General features: G+C 43.0%; 1 protein-coding gene across 9 annotated transcripts in view; it reads right to left on the bottom strand.

Moving 5' to 3' along the window:
* Positions 1 to 21,573, bottom strand: part of ESRRG (estrogen related receptor gamma) — a 402,038-nt gene that overhangs the window by 372,224 nt on the left and 8,241 nt on the right. For 4 of the 9 annotated variants that reach the window (XM_082756555.1, XM_082756558.1, XM_082756556.1 and 1 more), the window contains exon 1: positions 10,171 to 10,430. The exons of 4 other annotated variants lie outside the window; for them this stretch is intronic. Coding sequence is in view for 1 of the 5 variants with exons in the window: in XM_082756548.1 (XP_082612674.1) it covers positions 1,450 to 1,547 (98 nt within the window). In the remaining 4 variants the exon portion in view is untranslated. Of the gene's footprint in view, positions 1 to 1,449; positions 1,631 to 10,170; positions 10,431 to 21,573 lie in introns of those variants that run through there. One more of the 9 variants, XM_082756548.1, reaches the window with a different exon arrangement.

Genomic DNA, 21,573 nt, shown 5'->3' on the forward strand with positions numbered 1-21,573 from the left:
AAAGACTCGCATTTCTATGATTTATCGTTAGTGACAGGTTATTATTTCCTTAGAATACATATTTTTTTTCCCCTTTCTAACTTACCTAAAAAGGCCTTGATCCTACAAACACTTACATGAGTACTTAATTTTATGCACGCGAATAATCCCACTGATTACAGTTACTCGTACATTTTTGGGATCAGGGCCTAAGCCGTAACGTGCAATTAAGCACAGGCATTTCCAAAGGGCTGCTTCATTTTCCCTTCTGTGGGTCTCACGCAAACATGAAGCTCGTGGAGACGCACAATTTAAATCAAACCTGCAAAACTGAAATACTTTCCCTTTAACACTGAATTCAAGCCGATACAGTATCACATGACCTTTACCGTAATTTCTATTAAAATCATTTCATGTCTGGTTGCTTCTGCTATCCTGGCTCATTTGTATTGTTTACAACAAGTCATTGCTCTCGACAGTTAGTGGTGGCTGAATCCATGGTTACCAGTTTTTACATTCACTAGTTAAATGGAATGCAGCTCTTCTGGGGGGTTTCGTGGAGAAAGCTCTTAAGAAACCACAATCCAGCCATCAATCAGGCTAACCTGGGAGAAATTAATCTTATAAACATAAGGATTGTTGCATATTAAAAATTTATTGAAAGGGAGCTCCAGGCTTTTATTAGTTGTAGTCGCAAAAGTGGACAGGTTCGGCTCTGACTTAGTGCACGGAGGACTTGGTTCCGTGGTCTACATCTGACATTCATCCATGTTGTGCCTTCTCTGGCGCTCACTGCTAATAAAACTATACTGTTTAGAGGCTTTAAAAAAAAATCTCAAACACTTATTTTACCAGAAATGTGCTCAGAATATAAATAGTGCTTAAATACAGGTTTAACCAGACTGCAGTCCCAGCAAAGTAACTTAAACATACACATACAGGATAGTAAAACACAAAACAGACAGCTTTGAGTAGAATTCAATTAAGACAAAAAATACCCCAACACTGGAACATTGCTAATGAGTAAATTAAGCCGCAAAAATAAATGTATTTTATTGCTACCTAAGAATAATGCACGCTAATTCCATTTGCCCTGTTATTTATAGTTTGTCATAGGGTGGGGTTGCCAAAATCAGAAAGCAAAGAGAAAACTTATTTGCACAATGGATACCAAAATCATTTAAAATGCCTAAAAACATAAGAAAAGTTCTCCACGGTTTGATGGCTACAATAATTGTCCCACAAGCTACATGAGAGCAACAAATAGTTAAATCAAACATATTACTAGCTCATCTACTGCAAAGTCACTGTATCAGAAGCCCGAATTGATTTGTTTCCTTAGAACAAATTGAAAATGAATGTAACATAACATCTGAAAAAAAAACCCTACTGCACTGCTAATCGGATATTGTATAATGGTTGATTGCAGCTTTGCTCTGTGCTATTGCTGCCTATAGCATACATACTTACAGGTTCTGGGTTCTTCCAAGAGTTTGGTGCAGTTTCAAGGACAAATGTCTTAAGGAAGTCTTTCTACTGTGCAGCAGTGATCCTAGCTCTGATCTCATTACATGAGCAAAGTGCTAAATCTGACAATATAAAGGAAACTTCCTGTGTGAAGAAGAAATCTTGGAAAGTCTCGGGGTTAAAAAGGCTGCTTAAATGTGCTGGTTGATTTGCTCCCTAGTTGTGTATACACAGTAGCAGCTGATCTCTGTTTGCAGCCCTGCAGAAAGAAACCTTTGCTGAAAACCAATGGCATCACATTTCAGTGGAGCTATTGCCAGGCTCTGGAGAGCAGAGCAACCTTTGACAACTTCACCCAGTCCGAATCACTGGGGCTTGCTGCATGTCCTGAAGGACTTCTGAAGCTGTAGTTTTACTCTATTATTTCTATTAATTCTGATCTGAAATTCTCGCTTGCCACAACAAAAGCAAAAAAGTCTCATTTGCTGTAAGAGGAGGTTTTGCCTGTGTCAGGACTACAAACTGCAGAATTTGCCACTGTATCTTTTGCTTTGCCCTGATTGCAGATGAGGAGCTGCTAGCTGCGCCCAAAAGCATTTTATGCGTTAGAATTGTTAAATAAGTGCAATGGGCATCTCATTTATCTTAAATTCATCCCAAACCTGCCCTGTATCAGTCACACGTGCCCCAGCTGTTTTTTATTGTGATACAGAATACAAACTAACAGATTTGGGGAGAGGGAGGAGGCTGATTCTTCTATTTAATATCCTTTTTTTAATTATTATTATTATTTATTTTTTTTACACCCTATTAACATGGTCCCCTGTTGGACCAGAACTGTGGAGCCCCGTGGCCCAAATTTGGCAAAGTTTGGGATTCTGACCAAGGTCACACTGTGACTCCAAGCATCTGCCAGCACCACCCCTGCCCACAGCTCAGCACCCCAGCACTGAGGACGGGCGGGCAGAACCTGGGGCTGTTCCTCCAGCGCTTACCAGTGTCCACGTGAACTAATAAAACCAGAAAAGTGACATTTAAAAATATATCTGCTTAGAGCTGCTTCAGCTCCTAAACCAGGAAGCAACGTTTGATTTTAAATAATTATCAACAATTAATTCCAATTTAATTGCCTCAGCACTTAGCCCAGGGTAATGCTCAGAAGAATAAACGTGACCACACGTCCCCCGCACCCATGTCCAGAGCGTGACCAAAGAGCTTGCATGCTGCTTTCCAGGAGGGACTTACTTCTCCCCACAGGACAACCAGCAACCCTAAGAAACAGAATTCAGAAGAGTGCCCTTTACAAGTGCACCACCACAGAGTTTGGTTAGGAGTAGCTAAGGTTTTTTTTCTGGGTATTTTTAAGACAGATTATTCACCACCCTCTTTTCCCCTTGGGCGCTATGACTATTCTAGCTCCTAATATATCGTGTGTTATTTCTTTAATATTTTGAACTTTATTCCAAAGGGCAGAAAGCAAAACTGACAGTACATCAAGACAGCAGGCTCAGTGATTCAAACAGGAAAACAATTGAGAACCTGTTCACGCACAATGTCTGAGCACGCACGTTGCACACGCATGCACACTTGCAAGCACAAACAAGTTCTGCCCCAATTTTCAGGGGTACTCATAGTTCATGTTCTTGGATTAAGAAAGTACCGACAAGAAACATACATCTTCACCCTGGAGAGACAGGGCAAGCAAGGGAACTGCCACCCCAGCGGTGGAGTTGGGTCCTTTTCAGCCTCTGCCACTGGACTGGCTGTGTAACCTTCAACACATCGCCTTTCCTCTCCATTCTGAAACCAGAGCCATTAAATGTATGCACATTGCAAAAGCAAGGTTTCTCTGCCTCCGTTGCTCAAGTTGTGAGACAGGGATTGCATGTTGGAGAGAGGTAATGGACTAAAACCTTAGCTCCTGAGTCCAGCTCCGAGCTGTGCCATAAGAGCAGCAGTGACCTTGGACAACCTGCTCTCTGTGCTCCAGTACCCAACCTGCTGCCCAGGCTTTACATACTTTGCTCTCAACCTTTGTCCACCTGGTCTCATTTGGCCGTAATTCGGCAGGAAAGTTGTTTTGTTTTGTTTTGTTTTGTTTTGTTTTGTTTTTCCTGTTAGAAATTCAGCACAAAGTAAAACAAACTCTTTTTGGCAGGTGGAATTCAAGACACTTTTTTAAGACAAGCAGTAAAACCCCAGTGGAGGGAGGAATTTCAGTGAATGAAGTTTCTTCACCAAGAGCCCCTAAATACCCATGTGTACACGGACAGTCTGGATCTTCCAAATTCTGCACAAGGAGAGTAATCCAGACCTATGCAGCAGCCCTACCCCCACCAAATTAGAACCTGTCAAGGCTGGAGGATGTCCTCTCAGGGACAGATTCTGCTTCTCCTTAAATCTCCTACACAATCGTGTCCCATCCATCACAACTATGGATCCATTAACACTGCTCCTTCAACTCTTCTTTAAAAATGCACACATCCCAACCACATGGGACACGGGATTTGCAAAAGTATTTATTCTCCCAGTCTTTCCAACTATACCTGAATCTGCAACCTTCTGTTTTTCCTTATTAACCCCTTTCTGGCTTTCTCACTGAGTTTTGTTTTCACAGAGTGGTATAAGGCAAGGAGTGCAGTCACAACCCAAAGTCCATTTTCCAGCCTGCAAAGGACAGCAAAAGACAGCCCAGCTGTTAAGGAAAGGCCACAAAAAATGTTTGGAGAGGATGGGAAGCAAGAGTTAGGAGAGAAACAAAGAAGGGGAAGCCTTCTTTGAGCATACTCGGTGTCAGAGGCTGTATGCCCCCAGCCCTCCTCCATCCATGTCCAGGGTCAAGGATAGAAACCAACTAGAAAACCAACCCCATGCTCCTCCAGGGTGGTACTGGTGCCAGAGGTGGGCCAGGCCAGGCCTTCCTTACTTCCATCAGCCGCGACCATCTACAAAGCTCTCTTATTTAATTCAGACAGGTCCTAAAGTTAAAATGACTGCCTGCTGAGGATGTCTTTGAAGACTAATACTACAAACAAATGGTGCAAATTCTCAGTTGTTGCGTATTTTAAAACCCTGTTTCCAGGAGCTGAGCAATAATATATCACCTTTCTCTTTTAAAAAGGGATTTCTGGCTATTGCAATAAAAAAGGAATTACTGAAAGTAACCACAATAAAACACAAGTCCAACAGACACACCATGACACTTTTAAAAGTCAGATCTTTTACCTAGTCTCCGAATTTTCAGCAGCAATACTATTTTTAATTATCCATCTGTGACTGAAATAGGAATACATAGAGTAGTGAGGGCTACACCTGAAAGTGGGTGGAAGACCAGACCCCATGAAACAGCCCTACCTCTTTTATTCAGAGGCTCAGCACTTTGCTTGAACATCAAGTCCCAAACTTGGTTCATCCAGACCCTATCTAATTTCTGCACAGATCCTGAATGTGTCCTATCCCCAGGCTGTCCATATACACATTAACTGCAACTATTGGATTTTCTTTCTAGCAGTTTAATACGTTTGGATCCTTGTCAGTGAAAGGAATACTTTCCTCATCCTCACTCAAGTCTCTATCCTCCTCTCATGGAAATTCCTCCGCAAAAGTCACTTGTCCCTTTTCATCTATTAAGACTTTAAAACAAAACTAATGCAATCACCCAGAGACTTGTATGCCTAAGCTCTGTGCTGTTCAAACCTGCAGATCTGCACCACCTGATCAATCAGGATTCTCCTTCCTGTTTTATTTACTATAGTCATATTTTGTACTATGTGTGCAATTAAAATTGTGTGTGTGTGTGTGTGTGTGTGTGGTGGTGGGGGCATTCATACTGTTCTTGTCTTTTATTTTCTCCCTAAAGCATCCAGCATATTTTGAAACCAATATAAGTGATAACATAGATGTAAATATTGCCATGGAGGCATCACAATAAATGTGACATCTGAAATAATTCATTCAAGGTGTCTAGATCCAATTTAAATCCTTTCCCAGTTTTAACCAAGGCTTCACAACCAGATGTACTTAAGCCAAGGTGTACGACTTCATGCTACGCTGGTAATCCATGCTAACTAGGAAATAAATTTTCAGTGATTAAGTTGAATTGTTCATACAAAACGCCAGCTTCAGCTTTTCACCCATACAAAATAGCTTGGAAAATATATACTGCATGTGTTTATTATAGCTACAGTTGCTATGAACATCTATAACTCTCCAACAATTTCTTTGATTTATGTTCAAAAACATACAGGGCATGAAATGATGCCTGCAACCTTACATTTCCCTCAAGAACATTGTGGGGAGAAGATATATTCCAAAACATCATGTTAGATTCCTTGTTATGTCTCCTTTTTAAAATAAATGTATGATAATCAATTACACATGCTTCAAAGCAACTGCCACTAGATTCCCCAACAGAAAAGCTGTTTGAGAAAAGTTCCATTTTCTTTTCCCCTAATGGTTGAGTTACAATATGAGATCTTACTCAGATATTAAAGGCAAAAATTGTGTTACACAGGATAGGCCCTGCTCAGCTTGTATATGCATGTGCAGGTTTGTGCATGCCGAGACTTGACTTAGAACACGGTTTTCAGCAAAGAAGCATCTTCACTGATCAGTATGCCAGCAAAAAGCATGTGCCTGTGAAGAGCTCGTCTCCTAATCTCCTTCTCATGCCTACTTCTGCCCATTTGCAGAAATTCAACTGATGTCAAAAGAACGATACGGACAGAATGTTAATGTATCAGGCTCAACTTTCCTTTCAACCTCAGTATGCAAAACGCTCATTTAAGAAGTCCATCCCATTGTGGCTTCCACCAGAAATGCAAACCTGCAGATGTTGATAGCACCATCAATTAAGCTGAATGGGACCTTTGCCATTAATGCTGGTGCACATGAGCTTCAACTTTCCAGATCTGCCCAAAATCCACGCAGAGGCTGAAGTGAGTGATTTCTCCAGGGTACTGAAGCCAATGGGTTATATGCCATTAACAGGTGAGCATAATATGGGTGCTATCTCTGCAGCTTGGCACAGGGACAGGGGCAGAATCCTGAGAGATGCTCAGGATGAGAGAGAGAGAGAGCAATGAATGCATGCAGCACCTGGTACTGGTCAGGAAAAGGCCAGGATCTTTTATCTCCCCTGCACCAGGCCATTTGTTCTGCCTTCACTCCAAGAGGTAGTTCCCATTCCCCATGTCCTGGGGTTGGGCTACACTGCCAACCAGACACCTAGCAAACAGTACGGATATTGGACTGGGTAGGACAAGCCCCTCAAAGGACGGCTGACACCTGCTGGCACTGAGGTTCAAATGACTATAGAATAAAATGGACCTACGACTTGTTTTAAATAAAACATGGCCCTGTTCACCAGTGCAAGTGTGCAAAATGTGCTTGCCCAACATGGAAAGAGAAACAAACTCACTACACCCATTTTTTTTTCTGTCTTCCTTTGAATCGGACTCTAAAAGAATGAAAAATCACATGAGAGGGAGTATTTGCTTGCACCCCCTTCTAACCGTAGCACCAGTGTAGAGTGTCCATTGCCCACGCAGCCCCTGCCAGATAGCATCAACAGTTGTTCTCCTATTTTCACAGCAGGAAATAAGCAGGTACTAGCTGTATAGGAAGAATCGGGATGAATCTAGGTCAAAATCAAAGCAAGACTGCTCTGTCCATTTGACAAAACTCACATGCATACACAATAGCCATGCAAAAACAAAGCACTTGCTTGTAATGTTATCTCTCTTTAGGCTGCTAAATAAGTGTGCAAACATTGTGCTACTTGGAGAAAAGACAGCATTCCTTTTGTGTGACTTCTGAAAAGGCATTTTAAATCAATCTAAAATTGCAATATTGGGAAATTTTAAAATCATTATTTCAAACAGGCAGACTTGAAAGGGTCTCTTGTTCATGGGTAAATCTGCAGTTAGTTTTTCTAGTACTAGTGGTTCAATCGAAAGATTCGCCAACTGCCCCCTGGAGAAAACTGAAGATCTGCATTTAAATGGAGATATAGTATTTCCAAATGCACAGTACCTGGAAGGCAGATACTGTCAAGGTTTCTTAGTGAGTGGATCTCAAATTGTATTAGGTACATTTCAGTGCTGTAACTATCCCCATTCTGTAGGACTGGGGCTATTTCCATATCATTTTCCTGCGTGCATGCTTTGTAATATTTGTCCTGATAAGTCAAAATTAAACCCCGATCTGCAACAAAGCCCTCACAGACTAACAACAAGGAATTACAACCTTATATATAATTTTCTGATATGCACAATGAAGACAATATTAGATAGCTTGGCTAGAAATCTTAAATAATTGAAAAGTATGATGACTTAATAGAGTAGTAAGCTTGGTTTACAATGCAGCCAATTTAGAGCCATAAAAACACTGTGTAAAATTTTTATCTTGTGGTTGACCATTACATATCCTATTTATTATTCCAAAGTATTTCGACAGCATTTTTTCTTCATTAATGTGGCTGCTGGCATTTAGCACCCACTCTGAATGCACGTGATTTTCCTGGAACAGCTTTAAGAAAAGAAAACAAAAATTGAGCAGACCACGACAGACTTGTTCCTCATTACAACGTGCATCTTTTCACATGCTGACTTGAACCGACTTCGTGTGCTGTAAAATATGTTCAAAACCGCTGAGACTTGAATATACTAAATCAAAGCCTTATGCGTAAAGTGAAAACGACCGGTGTAACACATCAGAGGCAAAATAAATAAATAAATAAATAATCAAACCTCAGGAATACTTTGTTGCTTATGTACACCAGTTCAAAGAGCAGTATTCCTGTTAGGAAAACATCTTAATTTTCATATCAGAAAATCATAATAACCTTCCAGAAAAGTTTCAGTGAGTACACGATGCAGGCAGAGAGAGGGTTTACAATGCAAGACACTCGTGATCAGTTTCAAACACACAGGCATTAGTCCAGGCAGGCTCTCTCTGAAATTCAGGTTGCAATTGAATCGTCCCTGTAAACAAGGTTACTGCGAACGGCCCAAGATATCCTTCTCAGCAGCACCTTCACCGGCAGCCCTTCAGCTGTCTACTTAGTTTGTTATACCTTATCTTGCAGCCCTGACATTCTAATGCTGATTCAAATTCAGGATTCAAAATGAAAGATGAAATATCTCCAAGATCACTTAATATTGAAATGCTGTTGCAGTAATAAGTGGTGCTAGGTTGGAGATAGGGACACAGCACTCCAGTGGCAACCTTTTAATTTCGGGGAGGGGGGTGGGAGGGGGAATACTATGGAATAACCGTGATACTGCACACACAGTTAATGCAATCGATTTGTTTTTCCTTATTTTGATAATGAGCACGCTGAATGTCATGTTTACCTTCTTCTGCCCCTGGCACATTTTAAACTGGAAAGTCCTCTAAAAGGAGACCTGCCAGATTCCAGCGGAGGCATTAACCGCCCCCTCCCCTCCCCAGCCCCCCAGCACGCAGAACAAGGGCCACCTTGATACTCTCGAGGCAAGGAGGAACACAACCATATGAGTCATTTCGTCATTCTCAGCCCTGGCATATTTGCAGAGCAAACGCAACCCGCGCACCATGTATAAGCTAATGTAGGTTAGATTGGAAACTACTCCCATCCTAGCAGCGACTGACTGCATGTGTGCTACACGGGAACATTTTGTGCTCTGGAATAAAACTGGGAAGAGGGGGAAAAAAAATAATAATAAAAACGCATCGGATAAGTTTTGCACTTCGCATTTAAGAGAGGGCTGCTACGAAACGCTGCAAACTTGTGTGGTTTTCTGCAGAGGACGCTCGGGTTTCCCTCCCGGCCGGCGGTGTGAGGCGTGGGGTCAGCTCCCTGCCTGCGGGGCTGCGCTCGGCAGCCAGCCCTGGAGCCCCCCCGCTGCAGGCCGGCCCGGGGGAGCTGCGGGAGGGAAAGGCGAGCCCTGCCCACGCTGCCACCCACCTGCCCTCCCCGCTCCCCGGCTCCTTTCTGCTCGCCCCCCGCTCCCCAGCCCTGTCCCCGGTTCTCGCGGCCAGCACGCGGACCCAGCGCCTCCCCCCCCAGAAGAAAATAAATAAAACACCTCCGAGGGCCTGAGGAGGGGTGCTGGGTTTTGGGGGGCAGAGACCCCCTGGGCCGGGCTCAGCCCCTCCAAACCCACCGACTTGCCGCACTTCGCCTCTCCGCAGCCCCCCCCGAGGACGGGGCGACCAGGGGAGGTCGGGCAAGGGGCCGGGGCCGGGGCCAGCCCCCCCAGGTTAAAGTTGAAGCCCGCCGCCACCCCGGGACCCCGGCCCCAAACTCTGGGCTCCCTTTCGCCTCCTCACTTCCCCGGCGCTCCCGGCTGGGGGGGGGGGAGGACGGAGGGGGGAGAGACCTGCGGGGTCGGCAGGAAGGGCGGGGAATAAATGCCCTAATAATAATCATAAAGCATAAAATTCACCCCCCGCACCCCAATAATTTTCAATCGTTGCCCGAGAGACCAACACCACGGGAGGCTGCGGGCTTGGGGGGGCGGCTTTTTGGGGGGGGGGGGGGGACTCGGGGCAAGTGCAGTGCCCACGGTTTGGGTTTTTTGGGGGGAGCCGCTGCTAGTCCCCTAAGGCTTGGGATTTTTTTTTTCTTTTTTTTTTTCTTTTTTTTTTTTTTTTTTGGAGGGGGGGGGGTTGCGCTGCCGGCCGCCGCCCGCCGCCCCCGCCGCAATGTCAGCGGCCGGGGGAGGGGGGTCCCGGCGTTACCTGGTCCGCTCGGCACCGCAGGCAGGCAGGCTAGTCAGGTGAGTCGCCGGGGCTTTCAAAGAAGCCGAAGCCGGTTTCTTTGCTCGCAAAGTCTACAACACCATGCAGGGACATTGCAAAATCTTTACACACGCCTCCTCCAGCCGGGCTCCCGCGACCTCCGCCGCCGAGGGGGGAGCCGCCGGCGGGCTCGGGCCGCGGGGAGCCGCGGCGGGGGGCGAGGGGGGCGCGGGGCGGGCGGCCCCGGCGGGGGCGGCCCCGGCGGGCGGAGGGCGGCGGCGGGCGGGCGGCGGAGGCCCCGGCCCCGCGGCCCCGGCCCCGCTGGCGGCTCCGGGCCTCCCTGCCGCCTTGGTAGCGCCGCTCCGCACTCGGCCTGACCCGGGACGTCACTCCGCCTGGCTGTTTTCTCAATGATAACTTGGCAGGAGAAGGGGGAAGCGGCCGGGGTTTTTTGCTCGGGCTCGTTTGCCGGGTACGTGCACGTTTCTCTGCATGCGGGTATTTTTTTTATTTTTTTATTTTTTTTTAATTTTTAAATCTTTTCGGCGAAACGATAGGGAGAAAAAAAAAAAAAAAAAAGCCGAGGCAGGAAATCCGGCGCGCGGCGGGGGCTGCCGGCCCGCGATGGTGGCGGGCGCGGGGGAGCAGGCATGCGTTCATCTTTTTGTCTTTCATTTTACCTTCAGGGTGACGATCAGCGCCAGGCCAGCCTCGCTGGGCACCGCCACGTCCCACCTGGAGAAATAATGCACACACGCAAAAAAAAAAAAAAAAGGGGGGGGAGGAAGAAAAAAAAAAAAAAAACACATCCACCGAAATGAGGGTGGTGGGGCTGCCACCCTCCAGCAGCACAGATGCGCTCAGATGGGACAGCACGGCCGGCAACACGCTGCCACGCACATGCTGCCAGCCCGCCATGTCCGTGCGGGGAGGGGAATGGAACTGGGGCAAAAAATAAAGCACCCCGAAGGGACTGCAAATGAGGTCCGGGCCCCCCAAATCCACATCGAGTCCCCACGGTGTAGGCTGGTGTGGTACACGGGTGGATGCATGCTCCAGTCATGCTCCTTGTGGGCCAGGGCATGAAGGTCGCTGGTGAGATGGTGTCAGGCTGAGCTGGGGGTGTGCAGCTCACCCTCACGCACTGCTGCTGGGGTGCAGCCATGTCCCAAAGCGTCCCATGCCACCACGCAGGGAGATAAGGCCTGCTGCCACCGGCATGGTCACCTGCGTGCCCAGGGCATAGTTATGAGCAGGGGCAGGGGCTGGCAACATGCTTGGATATCTTCCTTTGGGTTTTGGACTCCTATGAGGGAAATCCTGTAAGTATATGTGAATTCAGGAGCTTAAGATGTATAGATTTACTCCTGTGCTCATACTTGTGTATTTTCAGAGCTAGGCCTCACTCCTAGGTATCCATGGTGGCGCAGACTTGGCCTTTTCAGCTGAAGCTAAGTTGTTACATACATACGCTTTTAATATCCCAAACTGCATCTGCACGCTGACCACAGGGCGCTCAGGAAAGCCCAAAGTCAAGTTTCTCCATGCCATGCTGCATTTCTTGCCACCCGTTTTAACAAGGACTCGCAATATACACTTAGTTAGCACCATGGAGTTCACAAAGGAACACAAAACAGGGCTGAAACTAAATTATTTTTGCAGCTACATCTGTTCATCTTTAATATTAGCATTAACACTTAATTTTCCTAATTTAAATACAATAAAAGGGAAGATTGCCTTTGTTTAATATTGTTACTAATCAGGTTTTGCACTTCCAGTTTTTTTTACGAGGATAAAGTCAGGGAGAAGCTAGCATAAATGCATAAACCTTTTCTGTTGCCAGACTCAGTACTCTGGAGCAGCTGTTATTTTAAATCCTGAGATAGTCTATTTCCACTGGAAAAAGACTGCTTTTAAACTGGGGAAAAAAAAAAAAAAAGTCCTTCTCAGAATATTAGGGAGTCCAAGCACCATTTTAAGGAGAGTGAAATTGAAAGTACTTTTTATTTTTAACCCAAGCTGCTCGAGGTGCTTTCTGGCTTGGCTATAAAGACTAGTTTGTCTAATGTTTCTGTTTTGAAATTGTTTTGAGCAGCATTTAGACTAAATTTTTGTTTGTCTTAAGTATACTGTCTCAACAGAGCTCAGCAGCGCAGAGGGTACATTACCTGTACATTTTTGGTAGACTTGAAAAGCGCCGGTTGTTGTCTATATTTTGCCATTCATTTTTAAATGAGGCTCTGCTGATTGATGTGGGCAATTTGTTTAAAAAAGATGAAGGTTATGGCAGAGCTACCCAAGATGCCATTTGCAGTTGTTCCATACCTCTCATAACAGGGAGATTTTACTTGTGATTGTTACACTTTTAAAAGGGAATTAGTTAATCAAATTGCCATTTTTGGAATGCATTGAAAGGAATATTAAAGTGCATTAATTTCATTACAAGAAATGAGAAGATAGGCAACAAAACAAGTATTAGTCAAATAAGCAAGAACTTGCCTATGGAGCCAAATTCAGCCCCAATGAAATCAACTGAGCTGTGCTTGTCTGCAGCATATTTAATTTGGCCTATGTAGTCGCACATCTGACACTTTATTTGGTTGTCAAAGGTGTGTATATTAAAAATGTGTGAGCCATGCGTCTCCTCCAATGTGATTAACCTCTGAAGTTAGATTCACCTGTTTTCCATTTAGCTCAGCAGCACAGTCCTATCGCATATGCAATTTTTGGTGCATGTACACACCAGAGATGTAGAGAGGCATTCCCACCCCGGCATTAGTACAGGGACATGCGTAGTATCTGAAGTGAGGGCGTGATGAGGTGGATTTCAGCATAGGTTGTTCACAACCAGAAGGCTTCCTGCGTGTATGCTCCAGTTAATAGGCTACACTGAAGTGTCTGCCACCATCTTTCATTACTGCTGTTACTCACGCCAGCGAGAGTAAAAGAAAGGTTGGTATGTCTATAATCACAAGTTCATTTGCTATGTAGATATATCTTAAGAGCCTCTCAGCCCAGCAAAATTGTGCTGGATTAAGGTAGAGTCTGAATGTAAAGCAGAACTGTGCCCAGGTGCCTCATTCATTCTGGAATGACAGAGCTGTTTCCTGGTTTCACTTAATCCACTTCTAAAGTGGATAAAGAGACTTCAAGAAAGTGGATTCTTACGCTGGCATAAAATTTGTCCACACATGGTTTTAGTCGAGAGTAATTATTGCAGTGTAGCTAGTAAGTGTTTTGGAATAATTTTGTGTGTAGACAAGTCCAAAGTTGCACACGTGAAAACAACACAATGTATGTAGTTTTTCTATATAACGTAAGGTTAATTTAGCTCAACATTTGACCTACTTCTTTCCTTGCGAGGCATATTTAATTCATTACAGGTTTTTCTTTCTTAACAGAAACCTCACAACGGCTATGCACTTACGATCAAGTCAAGGACAGCAATTCCATGTGCACTTCAAAAAAAAACACAACCCACACCACCACCAAAAAAAATAAACAATGCGTACTCTGCGTACATTCTCAGCTGTGTTGGAACAGACAGTCAGCTCTCTACTGGAGAAAATACCGGGTTCTTGATCATAATTTTTTTGAGTAGGTTGTTAACAAAAGGAAAACAAAACCCAAAGGTCTGCTATGTCCTCTTAAACAGCCGTGATCTGCTTGTACTTTGACTACATGCCATTCAAAGCAGTAGTGTCTATGTGAAGCACCCTTTATAATGCAACAATACTAGTTCCTGCATGAGGAACCTCGCAAACTTGCACAGGATGGCTTGCAGAACAATGGGGCTCTCAGGAGGCACCTCAGGAACAGGAAGCTAATTTCGCAGTTTGTTTAGAGACCTGATTCAGGAAGAGCCTACCTCAGTCTCAGGCAGTTACTTGCTCTGAATGGGTGGGTACAGGAGGACTGAATCAGGTGTATTGTGTCACTACTGGTGTACAGGAAAACTACCAAAACGATAATGAGAAAGGGAAATTTTTTTGCACCTTCATGTCGAGCAGAAAGCTCTTCAAATGTCATTCTGTGCCACAGACCTTCCTTGGAAGTTTGGTGACTCTTTGACTTGAATTAAGGCTGCTACATATCAAACTTTTTTTTTTTTTTTTTTTTTTAGGAAAAAAAAAATGTAAAAAAAGTGATGTAAGCTCAGCTAGTAAAACAGCAAAGTTTCAAAGAGAAACATAAATACAAAAACTAGGTGTTACAAATTTAAACGCTGGCATAGAAAAAGTCAATAAATGCTATGAAGATATGTGGAAAAAAATTACTTTGTGTGAAAGACTGTAAGGTGTGGGAAGGCAGAGGGTACCCATGGATCTTCCTATATATACATTGAGCAGCCCTGCTACTCTGTGTAACAGGCATTGATTCTGCAAATGTGATTCTTCTTAAGCTCAATTTGTGATTATGAGCATGGTTTTGCTCCACTGTGCTGGTATTGGTTGAAGGATACAGGGAATGGATTTCACATACGCCCCCCTCATGCTTAGCCTGCTTATTTAAGTATGAAGCTCTCTGGTAAGAAAGAAAGCATTGAACAAGGAAGGTAAAAATCAAGCTCTTTAATCCTGTTGTGTTGAGTAACATCGAACATGGGCCTAGTCTTGATAGTAAGGCTGAAAGTAGGCTGAGATTGAAGGCCAGGAGAGCTTTGGACCATACAGGAACATGCCATATCTAAAATCACACTTGTGTCAACAACTGGATTAGATTATTTTACACTGCTGCCACTGAGAGCTCTCCAGAAACGGGAGGCACCTGCAGTGAGAGGGTGTCTCAGGTCTGCCCTACCTGTGCTAGTACAGGGGGATTGCTGATCCCTGTAGGGAAGGAAGAGGTCTTTAAAATGTAGAGGTCTCAGAGACAATGGCGTAATAGATGCAAGAGGAAATCTCAGCACACAGCCAATGTCGTGAAACGAAGGATCCTCTCTGGGAATTGGTTAGTAGTGCCAATGTTTAATATTTGTCATAACAACCACTGACTGTTTTGTTTTTTGTTCTAACAATGTGAATTATGCATTAAACATTAATACAAGCGAGTGTACTTTTCTTTTGATCTTTAAGCGTAATCATTTCTAATGAGAGTTTATACACGAGCATTGAAACAAATCCCTGAGTCATGTGAATTTACATTGGTTTTACTCTGTGGGAAAGATATCCCACATGGGTTACTCATGTCTGTAAAACATAACATACTTATAAATCAGGAAAAAAAAAAAAAAAAGAGCTTCCATTTGGCTGAACATAAATATCAGTGTAGACATTTGGCTCTCACACTAGCAGTAATGCAACGTTGAAAAGTATATTTATCAGAGATCAGGATCAGGGTGGGGCCCTCACCTAATGTTGGATCCAAGTTCTCGCGGAATAAGAAAGTTCACCTCCTGACTTTTGCAGCCTGACTTCTAACAAGTTTTGAGCCAAGTGTTGGAGAAACTTGAACCAACTGTATTAAGTAGTAAAGGAATCAGACTTTGTCTTGCTTGACATAGATAGAAGTTGCCAAAGTGCCACGAGCAAGTGCTGATACTCTATATATGTAGCAGACAAATTGTATGATGCTCACTGGCACCTTTCCTGATGCCCTTGACAGATGGGCTGTGGTACAGTCTGAACCAATACTAGAACTGTATCTCATTTCTGCTCTCTAGAAGTTAACCACAAACACTGCATTTTGTGAAAATACAAACATTATGGATTGTGTAACCACTGACACAATTATTTAAAGTACAAATGGTGTTTGAGCCCTCTTCCCCTTTCACATGCCATACATACAAGATGCTAAGCACAGGATAAAACAGCCTGCAGTGGGCCTGATTCCTTTGTAGACAGGAGCTGATTACAAGATTTCGAAAATGCCTCTTGCCTCTCCAAAATAGATCTTAAAGGCAGAGGATGCACGGGAGGAATGGCTGCCAAGAAGGTGTTATGTTTAATGGCAGTTAGGCTCTATCTATGATCCAGGTCATATCTCAGGAATTCTCAAAAGCCCATTAATGTGTTTTATTCTCAATGTATGAATGCTAAAGAAGTCCTGGAAGCCAGAGATCCAGGATTACCCCACATAATTCAGTGTTGTCACAGCAGGCTGCAGTCATGCTCCCTGCTGCTCCCTTTCTTTGGCCTGAATAACCTTAAACGCTGATGGTGGAGCTTCAAAAGGAAGAGCGGAAGAAGCCTACACATAGAATAGTTTATAGACTGGAAGAGGAAACATGAAACCCTTCATCCCTGAACTTGATTTCTTTAATTGCTATGTTTTATATAAAGACAGAGGGACTGATACTGTTGCAGTTAAGAAGAAAGCACCTGTGATGCTTCATTATGGAAACCCAACACTGTATGAACTAAGTTTTCCCTAAGACTGCAGGACTTCATGTAGAGGAGGCACCTGTTACGTTAAGTCAGAAGATGACCAAGTCAATACTGGACCTTAAATAATTTTGGTCTGAAGTACCTCAGCTCCATCTTGACCCTGCTAGCCACCCATTTACAGTCCCTAGCCTTCAAAGTTCAGCAAGTCTTCTGACTTTTCAGAATGCCTAAGTACATCCTCAGGCAAAACAAAAAGCTGTGCTTTCAAAGATCTGACAGATGTAGGTAAAAAATGGTATACAGAAGCGTGCAGGAAGGCCTTTCTCAGCATGGTTCAGCGTTACAAAGCCTGTTGGACCACAGGTCCCTGGGTTGCCTTCACAGCCCTGGAATGCCGTCTGGAAGCATTCCCCTGTCATTTAGCTCATTTGGTGCATTAAAGATGCTCATTTCTAGTGCTGTAAGTGAAATGTGCTGATACCGAACCCATCCTTCGTTTTACACCTGCGGGCCCCTAGCAGGCAGCCAAGAGGCCAGTAGGAAGGAGAGGACACCAGTTTTAATATGGTTGTTTGTGACAGAAAATGGTGAGAAAAATGAAAAAGATTGTACTCTAAAGACTAATACACTTATTTACATTTAATTACCTAACACCAGTCAGAACCTTAAATTCCATCACTATATTTGAATACTGTGTTATGGTAAAGTAATTAGCTGGTCAGAGCCACATACTACAAAGTAGGCACGCAACTGGTGAAAGCTGATGTAGCTCTAGTGAAATCAGTGTAGCCATACCAGTTTATACTAGCTAGGGACCTATTAACCAAGAAAATCTACAACATCTAATCAAATAAAAAATTGGAAAAAAAAAAAAAAAAAAAGTTGCATTCTTTTCATGATATAGTGGTCAAGCGGTCATGTCATAAAGCAACAGCAATAAAATAGAAAGTAATAAATATTTGCATGGTAGCCAAGACAGAAGCAGAACCAATGTGAAAATCTAGCAGTGAAATCCTACACTCACATTATTACATAGTTCAGTGTTGGAGCCAGAGGGGTTGAAGGTAAGCTCATTTTCTTGCCTCTGTCTTTTCAGTCAACATTTTGGGCTACAACCTTCCCATCCCCGTTGTGAATTAACCTCCTGGTAACACCTCCAGGGAGAGGGGCAGAAGTTACACAATGGCTGTTTTTCCAGGGGCGGATGTGTAAATGTGAAGGGAAACAATTGAATTTTAATGACAATTTTGAGGCTCTTGAAGTTAATTTCTGGGCAGGGCAGAAATTAGTGCCAGGAGCTGCGTGCTCTCCTCTGCTGCTGATGTAAGCAGGAATTACGAGTGCTCAAATTTTGCAGAAATAAGTCCAAAACCATTGTGTCCTTCTTTCATGCCACAAAAGGCAAGGTGAGAGAGCTGTTGTGCTTAAGCCCAAATGCATCGCCTCAGTGCCAATACAGAGAAATTTCTACAAAACTTTGGGTGAGTACTCCAGGTTGACACTACGAGAGCCCTTTTCTCATTAGGTATTTATAGCATGGTACCATTGTTCAGGGTAAGAAGTTAATTTTGTTAGGTGCTGTACAAGGCATTTAATCAGATGAAGTTCCAGCATCCAAAAGCCCTACAAAAAAGCTTGCTGAGGGAGTGCAGCAAACAATGGGCTATCCTGGGGAGAAAGTGCAGCAGTGGTGGCAACAAAGACAACTACAGAGGGTTTTCCTCTGCACAGGGTAATGATAATTTTGCCAAGAAAATAAGATGTTTATTTCCATTCTAGCTATGATGTTTGCATTGCATTACTGAAGCACTGTTCATTAATACCTTACAAACAAAATTTATAAAGCTTAAGAAACCTTGTCATATGTAAGACAGTATGTACTGCTTAAGCTATCTAAAATATATTAAATCAGGTTTTGTTTTTTGTTTTTACATAGATTTAGTAATGCAGGGATATATATGTTTTTAGGTCTTATTTTTGTCAATTAGAAGATTCTGGAAGGAATAAAAAAGGTAGTCCCCAAATCTGCAGATATCTATCTAATTAAATAAAAAATAAAAGGTGCTTCAAAATAGCACCAGTGTTTTGCTGGTAGTTAGGTGGCAGAGTTTCAACCATTTCCACCAAACAAGGAGACCCGCTGCAGAGTACTGTCCTTTCAGCCTTTAGCTAGACAATCACAGTCTTCAACAGGTCAGAATAGGGATCAGGCCTTCCCCATGTCACTCTGCTCAGATTGCAGCTCCAGCCACAATAAAAGGAGAAAGAAAGACATAAAGGGCAGACGTAGCCACCCGGCACTGCCTAATTGCAGAGAAAGGCTCAGGAAGGACTGTGTGGCGCTCAGGCAGGGGCTCTGCCTCCCTTGCACATTTGCAAGCCTGGCTACAAACCTTGGGATCAGCTTCTGCAAGGCAAAGCATGGAGTAACTCGCTTAGAGAAACTACCTCCCTCGCAAACACCTCAATATCGCCATTTGCCTTTCCCCTATGTTCTGCAGATGAGAGAGCTAAATAACTGCACCTCTTCTCTGACTGAACGCTTTCAGCCTGATGTGAAGTCTGTTAGAGCCTGTGTACACCAGCACAAAACAAAGTGTGCATAAAATATCATTACTGGACATGATCCTGAAGCTCACTTGGACTGAAACCTGTCCTCATTTTATTTACAGGAGGACTGAAGAAACCTTGGGGAGCCTGATATTAGTAACTCTGATATCAAACCGCTTTTTCTAAATTACTTTATATAAGCTACCAGGAGTTTTGTTCTATCCTATATTTTCTCTATTCACTCTTTTCAACAAGGATAATTTTGTGTACAACATTTTTTTCCCCTTTTTTTTCACTGCACTGTCGTATACTATAGTACAACTCATTAGAGGAGCTTTACTAGTTAGGAAACTTCACTGTAATGTTTTGCTACCATACTTCTGCTAAGAAATAGAGCCACTAGCTCATGAACATCTGATCCAAGTCTTTCTGAAGCCATCCTGAGAAATTCACTGATCCCAGTACCAAGCCCCTGCATCCAATTATGCTCACTATCAATAAAAGAAATGTTACCGAAGCAGCAGGCTGCTTAGGAGGCTGGAGAGCAAAGGGAGGGGGAAGCAGCTTCCATGCCTGCTGTTTTGTTGTGACAAAGCCAGATGCACAAATGGATACAGAATTTTGCCCAAAACATTTTTTTTTTTTTGCCTCTTTTGTAACAATAATGTCTCTTCTTAAGAGATTGGTATTTACCATAGTATTGATTTCCAGTTGTTAGACAACTGTTGTGCTACATTCCTACCTGTGCAGGTAGGATATTGCATTCCTAAGTTACTAAGTGTCAGTATACCACCCAGGTTTAGCATCCAGAAAGCAGATTCCTTCTATTCCAGAAGTACACATTGTTTCTTGAGACAACTCTTTCTGTGCAAGCCCAACAAAAGTGACCTTTCACTATTTTCCGTTTTGTCTCAATTTTTCCTCTTTCATCTGCTGCTGCAGAGGATGTACAACATCAGATGCTGGTTTTGCTCCATGCAGCCTCTGTGCAACAAATTGCTATGTAAAAGCAATTCCATCTAATTTCAGGTATTTCTGCCTGAAAATACGTGAGTTATCCATCAAGGAATAAAGGGTACTTCATTTTTTGGGTACTGGAAAGACAAACAGCTCTTCTCACCCTCACATAGGTACAAGCGTTATAGAGATTTAAGAAAGAAACATTGCCACTAGGTGAAAGAGCATCACAAAATTGTTGAGGAAAAAGCTGGAACTAGGCTTTAGTAGTTTGTGAAGGTATCATAAGATGTATATGCTTGATGAGGCCACATCACGTGTGTAGCAGGTGTATGCAACCTGCTTTGTAGTCCTAAGTCAATCATGCACACATTTCGGGGATCTTGGGCTTTAGGGAGTCTTGTCTCCCTCTGTCTCTTAGTTCCCACATATGAATTTAATAGATGAAATTTACTCTTTAAATGTCAATAGCGTAATCACTCACAGGTTTTGCATGTCTGTTTTTTCTAAATGTTTTAAACTATTATGTCAAAATAAAACATTTGTAAAAATTAGACATAGTGGCAAGAGTTCTAGGCTGCGGAACACAAACCTCAGTGATTACAATGGAGGCAGTACCAAACTTTCAGATCAAATGAAGCTTCACTATGAATCTTAGGATGTTAGCATGCCAGTGATGAACAATTTGGTCTGTATCTTCTACTGGTTCAGGAAGGATCTGTGCCAGTCCCACCACGGTTCCTCAACTGTCTCTTTTCCCCTACTCTGAGTATTTATTTTTTTAAATATTCTTTGCTACAAAAAAAATCAAGTGACAACATTTAAATATTTTTCTATTGTATGTTCCTTCTCTAAAAGGATTGATGACACTTTATTTGCTAGATAATGGATGAATGAACTGAGAAATAATTCAGTCGGCAACTGACAGTGGTCATTGTCACTTACATGGGCCTATGACTGGTGATCCTGCCTTACAGATACCAAGTTGTTCTTGAGGAAGCTGGGGTGCTGGGATTTCAAAAATTTCTTCATTCTACCAAGACAGACAAATTAGGACCCATAGAGTTCCTCTTTTATGTGACACTTCCTTTAAAGTAAGATTTTCTCCTTGAGTAATTTCTTCCCTAGCTGTGAAACATATATATACACATATATATATATATCACTTATTCCTTTAGATAGATACTATTACAGATTAGAAATGAGAAAAAAAAAAAAAAAAGTAGTAATTTGTCTACTGAGTTTGTATCATCCAAGTTAGAGGTATAAGCTCCATTTGTTTCTATTTTTCCTGGAATATACCATCACCATCTACCCAGAAGTAGCAGTGTATGTACATGTGCAGCTACAAAATCTTTCAGTTTCCACGTATCAGTGAAAACCATAACTGGATTACACTAGTTTTGCCTTATGTAAAAGATTTTACCTTCCTACTAATATTTAACACTTTCTACTAATTCAAAGATAATGCATGCAGAGCTCCAGGTATCTTTCGAGCACTGAGGAGTCACTATGCTGTAGCCTACCAAAATACCTACCACTTTCAACATTTTTCAAATGGACAAGATGA

The sequence above is a fragment of the Aythya marila genome (assembly GCF_965140915.1).
Source record: "Aythya marila genome assembly, chromosome: 3".
In the NCBI taxonomy this organism is placed as follows: domain Eukaryota; kingdom Metazoa; phylum Chordata; class Aves; order Anseriformes; family Anatidae; genus Aythya; species Aythya marila.